This window comes from Pseudopipra pipra, unplaced genomic scaffold (genome assembly GCF_036250125.1).
Source record: "Pseudopipra pipra isolate bDixPip1 unplaced genomic scaffold, bDixPip1.hap1 HAP1_SCAFFOLD_295, whole genome shotgun sequence".
NCBI lineage: Eukaryota > Metazoa > Chordata > Aves > Passeriformes > Pipridae > Pseudopipra > Pseudopipra pipra.
In genome coordinates, this window is record NW_026990774.1 from 36,335 (window position 1) to 47,669 (window position 11,335).

The following is an 11,335-nucleotide window of genomic DNA, read 5'->3' on the forward strand; positions in this document are numbered from 1 at the left end:
CCTTCCCTCCCCCCCCGCGGCCGCGCCGGGCGGAGGAATTCGGGGAAAAACTCCCCAAAAATGAGAGATTTCTGGGCAAAACACCGCGGGCCCGCCCGAGGCGGGGCTCGAACCCTCAGCCATGGGGGCGGGGGGCGGGGGCGCTGCCCGGTGAGCCACGCCCTGGGGGCGGGGTTTAGGTGAGACCACGCCTTCTCTGTTCAGGGCACGCCCCTCAGAGGCAGAGCGGTCTCCTGCGGTCCTCCGAGACCAACGAGTCGCGCGGACAGATTGTGGCCCCCCCGTTGCTCGGCAACGCGCGCCAGTTCCGGTCAGGTGGCGGAAGGCGGAAGTGCCGCGGCGCTTCCCGGAGGTGGCGGAGCTGCCGCCGCTTCGGGACCGAGCGGGGCCCGAACCGGGGCCGGAGGGACACGGCGGGGGCACCGCGGGGGCTCCGCGGCTCCTCCGGCACCGCCCGCGGCCCACACGGCGCGGGGAACGCCCGGCGGGGGCAGCGCGGGCAGCTCTGAGGGTGGTGAGGCCTAAACAGGGGCCCGGCCCGGGGGGGTGGGAGGGGCCTAGGGAGGGTTTGAGGGGCCCGGGAGGGTCGCTGGGACCGCCGGGGGGTCAGAGAGGAGCCCCGGGTGGTCGTAGGAGCCCCCGAAGGGTCAGTGAGGAGTCCCGGGGAGGGTCGGTGAGAAGTCCCGGGGTGGTCGCAGAAGCCCCCGGGGGGGGTCGGTGGGACCCCTGGAGGGTCATTAAGGAACCCTCGGGGGGGTCAGTGAGGACCCCCGGGTGGTCGCAGGAGCCCCGTGAGGGTCTCGGGATCCCCGAAGGGTCGTTAAGTAGCCCCAGGAAGGGTCACCGAGAAACCCCCGGCCGTGTCCAGGGACCCCCGAGGGGTCGGTGAGGAGTCGGTGGGACCCCCGGAGGGTCGTTAAGGAACCCCCGGGGGGGTCAGTGAGGAGCCCCAGAGGGGTCAGTGGGGACTCCCGGGGGATCGGTGGGAGCCCCGGGGGATCGGTGGGACCCCCGGAGGGTCGTTAAGGAACCCCCGGGGGGTCAGTGAGGACCCCCGAGGGGTCAGTGAGAGTCCCGGGGGATCGGTGGGAGCCCCGGGGGGTCAGTGAGGAGCCCCGGGGGGGTCATCGGGACCCCCGGAGGGTCATTAAGGAACCCCCAGGGGGGTCAGTGAGAGTCCCGGGGGATCGGTGGGAGCCCCGGGGGGGTCAGTGAGAGTCCCGGCGGATCGGTGGGAGCCCCGGGGGGGTCCCGCAGCCCCCGCAGGAGGAGGAGGAGGAGGAGGAGGAGGAGGGGCAGAGGAAGGGCCCCCCCGCCATGGCGGCCCCCCCGGCCCTGGGCGGCCCCGCGGCCCCTCGGCCCGACCCGGTGGAGACGCTGCAGGAGGAGGCGATTTGCGCCATTTGCCTCGACTATTTCTCGGAGCCCGTTTCCATCGGCTGCGGCCACAACTTCTGCCGCGCCTGCATCTCCCGCCTCTGGGCCCCGCCCGGAGCCGAAAACCCACCCCCGGAACCCCGGGCGGGAGCCCCCGCGGCCGCCGCCGAGGAGGAGGAGGAGGAGGAAGAGCTGGAGGAGGAGGAGGACGAGCTGGACGTGGAGCAGGACGAGGAGGAGGAGGAGGAAGGCGGCGGCGTGGAGGAGGAGGAGGACGACGAGATGTGGGAGGAAGAGGAGGAGGAGGAGGACGCGGAGCTCTGGGAAGACCCCGAGGAGGAGGAGGAGGAAGAGGAGGAGGAGGACGAGGAGGAGGAAGCGGCCGCCTGGAGCGAGGGGGCGCGGGGCGGGGGCTCTACTTCGGCGCCGAGGACTACGAGGACGTGATGGAGGAGGACGTGGAGGAGGAGGAGGACGAGGAGGAAGAGGAGGAGGAGGAAGAGGAGGAGCAGCAGCGGCGGGGCGAGGGGCGGCGAGCCCCGGGCGCCTTCACGTGCCCGCAGTGCCGGCAGAGCTTCGGGCAGCGCAGCTTCCGCCCCAACCGGGAGCTCGCCAACATGGTCACCATCATCCGCCAGCTCCACCCGCGGCCCCAGCGCGCCCCCGGCCCCGCCCCGGCCCCGGGGCCGCGCCCGCCGTGCCCCCCGAGCTGTGCCAGAAGCACCAGGAGCCGCTGAAGCTGTTCTGCGAGGTGGACGAGGCGGCCATCTGCGTGGTGTGCAGGGAGGCCCGCGGGCACAAGCACCACAGCGTCGTGCCCCTCGACGAGGTGGTGCAGGACTGCAAGGTGGGGGGCTCGGGGGGGGTTTGGGGGGTCACAGAGCCGGGTGGGGCATCGTGGGTGCCACGGGTGGGTGTGGGTGGGCATGGGTGGGTTGTGCCCCTCGACGAGGTGGTGCAGGACTGCAAGGTGGGGGGGGCTCAGGGGGGGTTTGGGGGGGTTTGGGGGGTCACAGAGCCGGGTGGGGCATCGTGGGTGCCGTGGGTGGGTTTGGGGGGGCTCAGGGGGGCTTGGGGGGGTTTGGGGGGTCACAGAGCCGGGTGGGGCATCGTGGGTGCCACGGGTGGGTTTGGGGGGGCTCAGGGGGGGTTTGGGGGGTCACAGAGCCGGGTGGGGCACGGTGGGTGCTGTGGGTGTGTTGTGCCCCTCGAGGAGGTGGTGCAGGACTGCAAGGTGGGGGGGGCTCGGGGGGGGGCTCAGGGGGGGTTTGGGGGGGCTTGGGGGGTCACAGAGCCGGGTGGGGCATCGTGGGTGCGGGTGGGCATGGGTGGGTTGTGCCCCTCGACGAGGTGGTGCAGGACTGCAAGGTGGGGGGGGTGGTCTTAGGGGGGGCTCAGGGGGTTTTTTGGGGGGGTTTGGGGGGTCACAGAGCTGGGTGGGGCATCGTGGGTGCCGTGGGTGGGTCGTGCCCCTCGACGAGTGGTGCAGGACTGCAAGGTGGGGGAGCTCAGGGGGGGCTCAGGGGGGGGGGGGGGGGGGCTTGGGGGGGTTTGGGGGTCACAGAGCCGGGTGGGGCATCGTGGGTGCCGTGGGTGGGTTGTGCCCCTCGACGAGGTGGTGCAGGACTGCAAGGTGGGGGGGGGCTCGGGGGGGGTTTGAGGGGGTCTGGGGGTCACAGAGCCGGGTGGGGCACGGTGGGTGCCACGGGTGGGTTTGGGGGGGCTCAGGGGGGGTTTGGGGGGTCACAGAGCCGGGTGGGGCATCGTGGGTGCCGTGGGTGGGTCGTGCCCCTCGACGAGGTGGTGCAAGGACTGCAAGGTGGGGGGGCTCGGGGGGGGCTCAGGGGGGATTTGGGGGGTCACAGAGCCGGGTGGGCATCGTGGGTGCCACGGGTGGGTGTGGGTGGGCATGGGTGGGTTGTGCCCCTCGAGGAGGTGGTGCAGGACTGCAAGGTGGGGGGGGTTGAGGGGTTTGGGGGGGTTTCTGGGGGGGGCTTGGGGGGTGACAGAGCCAAGGGGGGCACGGTGGGTGCTGTGGGTGGGTTTGGGGGGGCTCAGGGGTTTTTGGGGGGGTCTGGGGGGTGACAGAGCCAGGGGGGGCACGGTGGGTGCCGTGGGTGGGTCGAGGAGGTTGTGCAGGACTGGAAGGTGGAAGAGCTTGAGGGGGTCTGGGGGTGGGGTTTTTTTTGGGGAGGGGGGGGTTGGGGGAAGTTTGAGGGGTTCTAGAGGGGCCCTGGGGCGTTTTTGGGGGGGTTGGGGGGTGACAGAGCCGGGGGGGGGGCACGGTGGGTGCCGTGGGTGGGTCGTGCCCCTCGATGAGGGGGGTTTGGGGAGTGGGTTTGGGATGAGTTTGGGGGCACTGAGGGGGGGTCTGGCTGCTCCCTGCCAGGGGAGGGGGCTTCAGGAGGGTCTGGGAGGGGGTTTTAGGGTCTTTGGGGTGGTTTTGGGGGGCTCAGCTGAGCTCTCCCCCCCTTTTCCCCCCCCAGAACAAGCTCCAGAGCCACCTGGAGCCCCTGAGGAAGCAGCTGGAGACGGTGCTGAGGCAGAAATCCAGCGAGGAGGAGAAAATCTCCCTGCTCAAGGTCAGCTGGGGCCTTGTCCTGGCATTCCCGGCCCTTATCCCGGCATTCCCAGCCCTTATCCCGGCATTCCCAGCCCTTATCCGGGCATTCCCAGCATTCCCACCATTCCCAACCCCTGTAACTCCCCAGGACCAGATGCAGTTGGAGGTGCAGGAGCTGGAGGAGGATTTCAAGGCCCTGCTTTTCCCAGTGTTCCCAGTCCAATCTGCATTCCCAGCCCTGCTTTTCCCATCATTCCCACCATTCCCAACCCCTGTATTCCCCAGGATCAGATGCAGTTGGAGGTGCAGGAGCTGGAGGGGGATTTCGAGGTCCTGCTTTTCCCAGTGTTCCCAGTCCAATCCCAGTCCAATCCGGCATTCCCAGCCCTGCTTTTCCCAGCCCAATCCCATCATTCCCACCATTCCCAACCCCTGTATTCCCTCAGGATCAGATGCAGTTGGAGGTGCAGGAGCTGGAGGGGATTTCCCAGATCAATCCCATCATTCCCACCATTCCCAACCCCATATTCCCCCAGGATCAGATGCAGGCCGAGGTGCAGGAGCTGGAGGGGGATTTCGAGGTGCTGCTGTTCCCATTCCCACCATTCCCAATGCCATATTCCCCCAGGAGCAGATGCAGCTGGAGGTGCAGGAGCTGGAGGGGGATTTCCCAGATCAATCCCACCATTCCCACCATTCCAACCCCATATTCCCCCAGGAGCAGATGCAGCTGGAGGTGCAGGAGCTGGAGGGGGATTTCCAGGCCCTGCTTTTCCCAGTGTTCCCAGTGTTCCCAGCCCTGCTTTTCCCAGTCCAATCCCACCATTCCCACCATTCCCACCCCCATATTCCCCCAGGATCAGATGCAGCTGGAGGTGCAGGAGCTGGAGGGGGATTTCCAGGCCCTGCTTTTCCAGTGTTCCCAGTGTTCCCAGCCCCGATTTTCCCAGCCCAATCCCATCATTCCCACCATTCCCAACCCATATTCCCCCAGGATCAGATGCAGGCCGAGGTGCAGGAGCTGGAGGGGATTTCGAGGTGCTGCACCGGTTCCTGGCGGGGGAGCAGGTCCAGCTGCTGCGGCAGCTCCGCGAGCGCCACGAGGCCCTGCTGGGGCGGCAGCGCCGCAACCTGGGCATGCTGGAGGAGAGGACCCAGGCCCTCAGGAGCTCATCGGGGAGGCCGAGGCTGCTGCCAGGCAGGACGGGCTCCAGCTGCTCAAGGTGGGAGCACTGGGAACACTGGGAGCACTGGGAGCACTGGGAACACTGGGAACACTGGGATTGGGGGCTGGGAGCACTGGGAATGCTGGAGGAGAGGATGGTGGCCCTCAGGAGGCTCATTGGGGAGGCCGAGGCTGCTGCCAGGCAGGACAGGCTCCAGCTGCTCAAGGTGGGAGCACTGGGAACACTGGGAGCACTGGGAGCACTGGGATTGGGGGTTGAGGTGGGCTGGGAGCACTGGGAATGCTGGAGGAGAGGATGGTGGCTCTCAGGAGGCTCATCGGGAGGCCGAGGCTGCTGCCAGGCAGGACGGGCTCCAGCTGCTCAAGGTGGGAGCACTGGGAGCACTGGGAACACTGGGATTGGGGGTTGAGGTGGGCTGGGAGCACTGGGAGCACTGGGAACACTGGGATTGGGGGCTGGGAGCACTGGGAGCACTGGGGATGCTGGAGGAGAGGACAGCGGCTCTCAGGAGGCTCATTGGGGAGGCCGAGGCTGCTGCCAGGCAGGACGGGCTCCAGCTGCTCAAGGTGGGAATGCTGGGAACACTGGGAGAACTGGGAACACTGGGAACACTGGGATTGGGGGTTGAGGTGGGCTGGAGCACTGGGAGCACTGGGAGCACTGGGATTGGGGGCTGGGAGCACTGGGAATGCTGGAGGAGAGGATGGAGGCCCTGAGGAGGCTCATTGGGGACGCTGAGGCTGCTGCCAGGCAGGACGGGCTCCAGCTGCTCAAGGTGGGAGCACTGGGAGCACTGGGAGCACTGGGAACACTGGGATTGGGGGTTGATGTGGACTGGGAGCACTGGGGATGCTGGAGGAGAGGACCAGGCCCTCAGGAGGCTCATCGGGGAGGCCGAGGCTGCTGCCAGGCAGGACGGGCTCCAGCTGCTCAAGGTGGAATGCTGGGAACACTGGGAGCACTGGGAGAACTGGGAACACTGGATTGGGGGCTGGGAGCACTGGAATGCTGGAGGAGAGGATGGTGGCTCTCAGGAGGCTCATCGGGGAGGCCGAGGCTGCTGCCAGGCAGGACGGGCTCCAGCTGCTCAAGGTGGGAGCACTGGGAACACTGGGAGCACTGGGAACACTGGGATTGGGGGCTGGAGCACTGGGAGCACTGGGAATGCTGGAGGAGAGGACCCAGGCCCTCAGGAGGCTCATCGGGGAGGCTGAGGCTGCTGCCAGGCAGGACGGGCTCCAGCTGCTCAAGGTGGGAATGCTGGGAGCACTGGGAACACTGGGAGCACTGGGAACACTGGGATTGGGGGCTGGGAGCACTGGAGCACTGGGGATGCTGGAGGAGAGGATGGTGGCCCTCAGGAGGCTCATCGGGGAGGCTGAGGCTGCTGCCAGGCAGGACGGGCTCCAGCTGCTCAAGGTGGGAGCACTGGGAGCACTGGGAACACTGGGAACACTGGGAACACTGGGATTGGGGGTTGAGGTGGGCTGGGAGCACTGGGAGCACTGGGAATGCTGGAGGAGAGGATGGTGGCTCTCAGGAGGCTCATCGGGGAGGCCGAGGCTGCTGCCAGGCAGGACGGGCTCCAGCTGCTCAAGGTGGGAATGCTGGGAGCACTGGAGCACTGGGAACACTGGGAACACTGGGATTGGGGGCTGGGAGCACTGGGAGCACTGGGGATGCTGGAGGAGAGGATGGTGGCTCTCAGGAGGCTCATTGGGGAGGCCGAGGCTGCTGCCAGGCAGGACGGGCTCCAGCTGCTCAAGGTGGGAGCACTGGAGAACTGGGAACACTGGGAACACTGGGATAGGGGGGACAGGACAGGCTCAAGTGGCTGGGAGCACTGGGAATACTGGGATTGGGGGCTCGAGCTGCTCAAGGTGGGAATGCTGGGAGTACTGGCAATACTGGGAGCACTGGGACTGGGGGCTCCAGCTGCTCAAGGTGCACATACTGGGAATACTGGGACTGGGGGCTCACAGTGGACTGGGAGCACTGGGAACACTGGGAATACTGGGACTGGGGGCTCCAGTTGCTCAAGGTGGGCAGGGAGCACTGGGAATACTGGGAACACTGGGACTGGGGGGGACAGGACAGGCCCAAGGTGTACTGGGAGCACTGGGAATTCTGGGAATGCTGGGACTGGGGGGACAGGACAGGCCCAAGGTGTACTGGGAGCACTGGGATTAGGGGCTCAGCTGCTCAGGGTGTACTGGGAACACTGGGAATACTGGGATTGAGGGGGACAGGACAGGCTCAAGGTGTACTGGGAGCACTGGGAATTCTGGGAATGCTGGGACTGGGGGGACAGGACAGGCCCAAGGTGTACTGGGAGCACTGGGAGCACTGGGATTGGGGGCTCCAGCTGCTCAAGGTGTACTGGGAGCACTGGGAGCAGCTCCAGTTCCTCCTGAACCTTTTCCTCTCTTTTTTCTCCCCATTTCCCACCCAGGACATCAAAAGCACCTTCATCAGGTCAGTCCTTCCTTCCCACTGGAATCTCCTTGGATTTTGGGGAGGGGGGGGGAAAAACCCACCCCGGGGGGGGCTTCTCCAGCCTGGAACTGCCGGGAATTCCTAAGGGGAAATTCCACAGCTGGAATTTTGGGATGGTTGGGGAAGGGGCCTGGGAGCCCCTCCAGGTCTCATCATCTCCTCCCAACAGCCAAATCCTAATTTTTCCCCCTTTTCCCTCCTTTTTCCCCCCTTTTCCCTCCTTTTTTCCCCCCTTTCCCTCCTTTTTTCCCCCTTTTCCCTCCTTTTTCCCCCCTTTTCCCTCCTTTTTTCCCCTTTTTCCCTCCTTTTTTCCCCCTTTTCCCTCCTGTTTTCCCCCTTTTCCCTCCTGTTTCCCCCCTTTTCCCTCCTTTTTTCCCCCTTTTCCCTCCTTTTTCCCCCCTTTTCCCTCCTTTTTCCCCCCTTTTCCCTCCTTTTTTCACCCTTTTCCCTCCTTTTTTCCCCCTTTTTACAGGTGTGAGAACATCAAATTCCAGGAGCCCGAGATGGTGCCCGTGGACGTGGGGAAGAAATTCCGGAATTGTTTCCTGCAGGGACGTGGTGATGAGGAAGATGGAAAAGGTCTTCAGCAAAGTGCCCCAAGGTGGGGAAATTGGGGTTAAAAGGGGGGAAAATTTGGGGTTAAAAGGGTGAAAATTTGGGGTTAAAATGGTGAAATTTGGGGTTAAAATGGTGAAAATTTGGGGTTAAAAGGGGTGAAAAATAGGGGTTAAAAGGGGTGAAAATTTGGGGTTAAAGGGGTGAAAATTTGGGGGTTAAAAGGGTGAAAATTTGGGGTTAAAAGGGGGTGAAAATTAGGGTTAAAAGGGTGAAAATTTGGAGTTAAAAGGGTGAAAATTTGGGATAAAAGGCTGGAAATTGGGGGTTAAAGAGGTGAAAATTTGGGGATAAATGGCTGGAAATTGGGGGTTAAAGAGGTGAAAATTTGGGGATAAAAGGGTGAAAATTCGGGGTTAAATGGGTGAAAATTTGGGGTTAAAAGGGGTGAAAATTTGGGGATAAAAAGCTGAAATTGAGGGTTAAAAGGGGGTGAAAATTTGGGGATAAATGGCCGGAAATTGGGGGTTAAAGAGGTGAAAATTTGGGGATAAAAGGGGTGAAAATTTGGGTTCAAAGGCTGGATATGAGAGGCTGAGGGAGCAACAATCGGGGGGTTAAAGGGCAGAAACCGGGCTGGGGGCTCTGTGGGTGACACTTTGAGCTCAGGACCCCCAAACCGCTCCCAGTGGGGTCCCTGAGCCCCCCAACTCCTCCTGCGCCCCCCAAACCGGTTCCAAACAGGGTCCCTGAGCCCCCCAATCCCCTTGTCCCCCCCCAAACCAGTTCCACGGGGTCCCTGAGCCCCAAAACCTCCCTGTCCCCCCTAAACCTGTTCCCAAGGGGTCCCTGAGTGACACTTTGAGCTCAGGGACCCCCAAACTGGTTCCCAAGGGGGTCCCTGAGTGACACTTTTGAGGTCAGGGACCCCTCAACCCCCCCTGTCCCCCCCCAAACCGCCTCCCAACAGGGTCCTTGAGCCCCCCAACCCCCCCAAACCAATTCCCAAGGGGGTCCCTGAGTGACACTTTGAGCTCAGGGACCCCCAAACTGGTTCCCAAGGGGGTCCCTGAGTGACACTTTGAGCTCAGGGACCCCAAACTGGTTCCCAAGGGGGTCCCTGAGTGACACTTTGAGCTCAGGGACCCCCAAACTGGTTCCCAAGGGGGTCCCTGAGTGACATTTTTGAGCTCAGGGACCCCCCCAACCAGTTCCACGGGGTCCCTGAGCCCCCCAATACCCCTGTTCCCCCCCCCAAACTGGTTCCCAACGGGGTCCCTGAGCCCGAAAAGCCCCCTGTTCTCCCCCAAACCGGTTCGCAATGGGGTCCCTGAGCCCCCCAAACCCCCCTGACCCCCCCAAACAGGGTCCCTGAGCCTCCCAACCCCCCCTGTCCCCCTAAACCTGTTCCCAATGGGGTCCCTGAGTGACACTTTGAGCTCAGGACCCCCAAACTGGTTCCCAAGGGGGTCCCTGAGTGACACTTTTGAGCTCAGGACACCCCCAACCTCCCTGTCCCCCCCAAAACCAGTTTCCAACGGGTCCCTGAGCCCCCCAACCCCCCCTGTCCCCCCCAAACCAGTTCCAATGGGGTCCCTGAGCCCCCCAACCCCCCCTGACCCCCCCAAACCTGTTCCCACGGGGGTCCTTGGGTGACACTTTGAGCTCAGGGACCGCAAACTGCTTCCCAAAGGGGTCCTTGGGTGACACTTTGAGCTCAGGGACCCCCAAACCAGTTCCCAACAGGGTCCCTGAGTGACACTTTTGAGCTCAGAGGACCCCCCCAAACGGTCCCTTGAGCCCCCCAACCCCCTGTCCCCCCCCAAACCAGCTCCAAACGGGGTCCCTGAGCCCCAAAACCCCCCCTGTCTCCCCCAAACCTGTTCCCAAGGGGGTCCCTGAGCCCCCCAATCCCCTTGTCCCCCCCCAAACCAGTTCCACGGGGTCCCTGAGCCCCCCAACCCCCCTGTCCCCCCTAAACCTGTTCCCAATGGGGTCCCTGAGTGACACTTTGAGCTCAGGGACCCCCAAACTGGTTCCCAAAGGGGTCCCTGAGTGACACTTTTGAGGTCAGGGACCCCCCTGTCCCCCCCCAAACTGCCTCCCAACAGGGTCCTTGAGCCCCCCAACCCCCCCAAACCAATTCCCAAGGGGGTCCCTGAGTGACACTTGAGCTCAGGGACCCCCAAACCAGTTCCACGGGGTCCCTGAGCCCCCCAATCCCCCCCTTTTCCCCCCCAGCCGACGTGACCCTTGACCCGGCCACCGCCCACCCCCGCTCAGCCTGTCCCTGGACCGGCGCAGCGTCCGGCTGAGCGAGCGGCGCCAGGACCCCCCCGGGGCACCTCCGGCCCCCGAAACCCCCCCGGGGGGGCCCCGGCCGGGGCGACAGCGGCGACCTGTGCGTGCTGGGGCCCCCGGTTCAGCGCCGGCCGCCACTACTGGGAGGTGGAGGTGGGCGGGCGGCGGGGCTGGGCCGTGGGGGCGGCGCGGGAGAGCGCCCTGCCCCGCCACAAAGGGGGGGCCGGGGACCCCCCAAGAGGGAGATCTGGGCCGTGGGCACCACGGGCAAGAAGTACCAGGCGCTGACGGCCACGGAGCAGACGGCGCTGGCGCCGGGGGAGCAGCCGCGGCGCTTCGGCGTCTACCTGGACTACGAGCGGGGGCAGCTCTGCTTCTACAACGCCGAGAGCATGAGCCACATCCACACCTTTCCACATCTGCTGCAGGGAGAGGGCTTCCCTTCTTCCGCATCCTGGCCAAGGGCACCCGCATCAAGATCTGCACCTGCACCGGGGGGTGGTGAGGGGATGGGAGGGGAGGGGATGGGAGAGGATCCTCCCGAAAAACAGCCCTCCTGGACACCCCTGTCCCTAAAAACATCCCTCCTGGGATACCTCCTGTCCCTAAAAACATCTTCTTCTGGGACATCCCCTGTCCCTAAAAACAGCCCTCCTGGGACACCTCCTGTCCCTAAAAACATCCCCCTGTCCCTAAAAACATCCCCTTCTGGGACACCCTGTCCCTAAAAACATCCCCTTCTGGGACAGCCCCTGCCCCCAAAAACATCCCCCTGTCCCTAAAACATCCCCCTCCTGGGGCTGCACTTTGGTTTCTGGCACCTGCTTCGCTCCCGAGATCCTCCTCATCCTCCTCA

General features: G+C 64.6%; 1 protein-coding gene across 1 annotated transcript; it reads left to right on the forward strand.

The window, feature by feature from the left end:
• The first annotated feature begins 268 nt into the window (after positions 1–268).
• Positions 269–10,984, forward strand: LOC135408295 (E3 ubiquitin-protein ligase TRIM41-like). The gene is given in 19 exon segments (XM_064643526.1): positions 269–733; positions 912–1,071; positions 1,217–1,785; positions 1,788–2,046; positions 2,049–2,224; positions 3,864–3,959; positions 4,477–4,521; positions 4,979–5,098; positions 5,837–5,902; positions 7,580–7,602; positions 8,096–8,174; positions 8,176–8,224; positions 10,420–10,455; positions 10,458–10,526; positions 10,558–10,597; positions 10,599–10,705; positions 10,708–10,889; positions 10,891–10,913; positions 10,915–10,984. Coding segments are annotated over 17 exon segments (1,908 nt in total). The 5' UTR covers positions 269–733; positions 912–1,071; positions 1,217–1,317.
• The last annotated feature ends 351 nt before the right edge of the window (positions 10,985–11,335 follow it).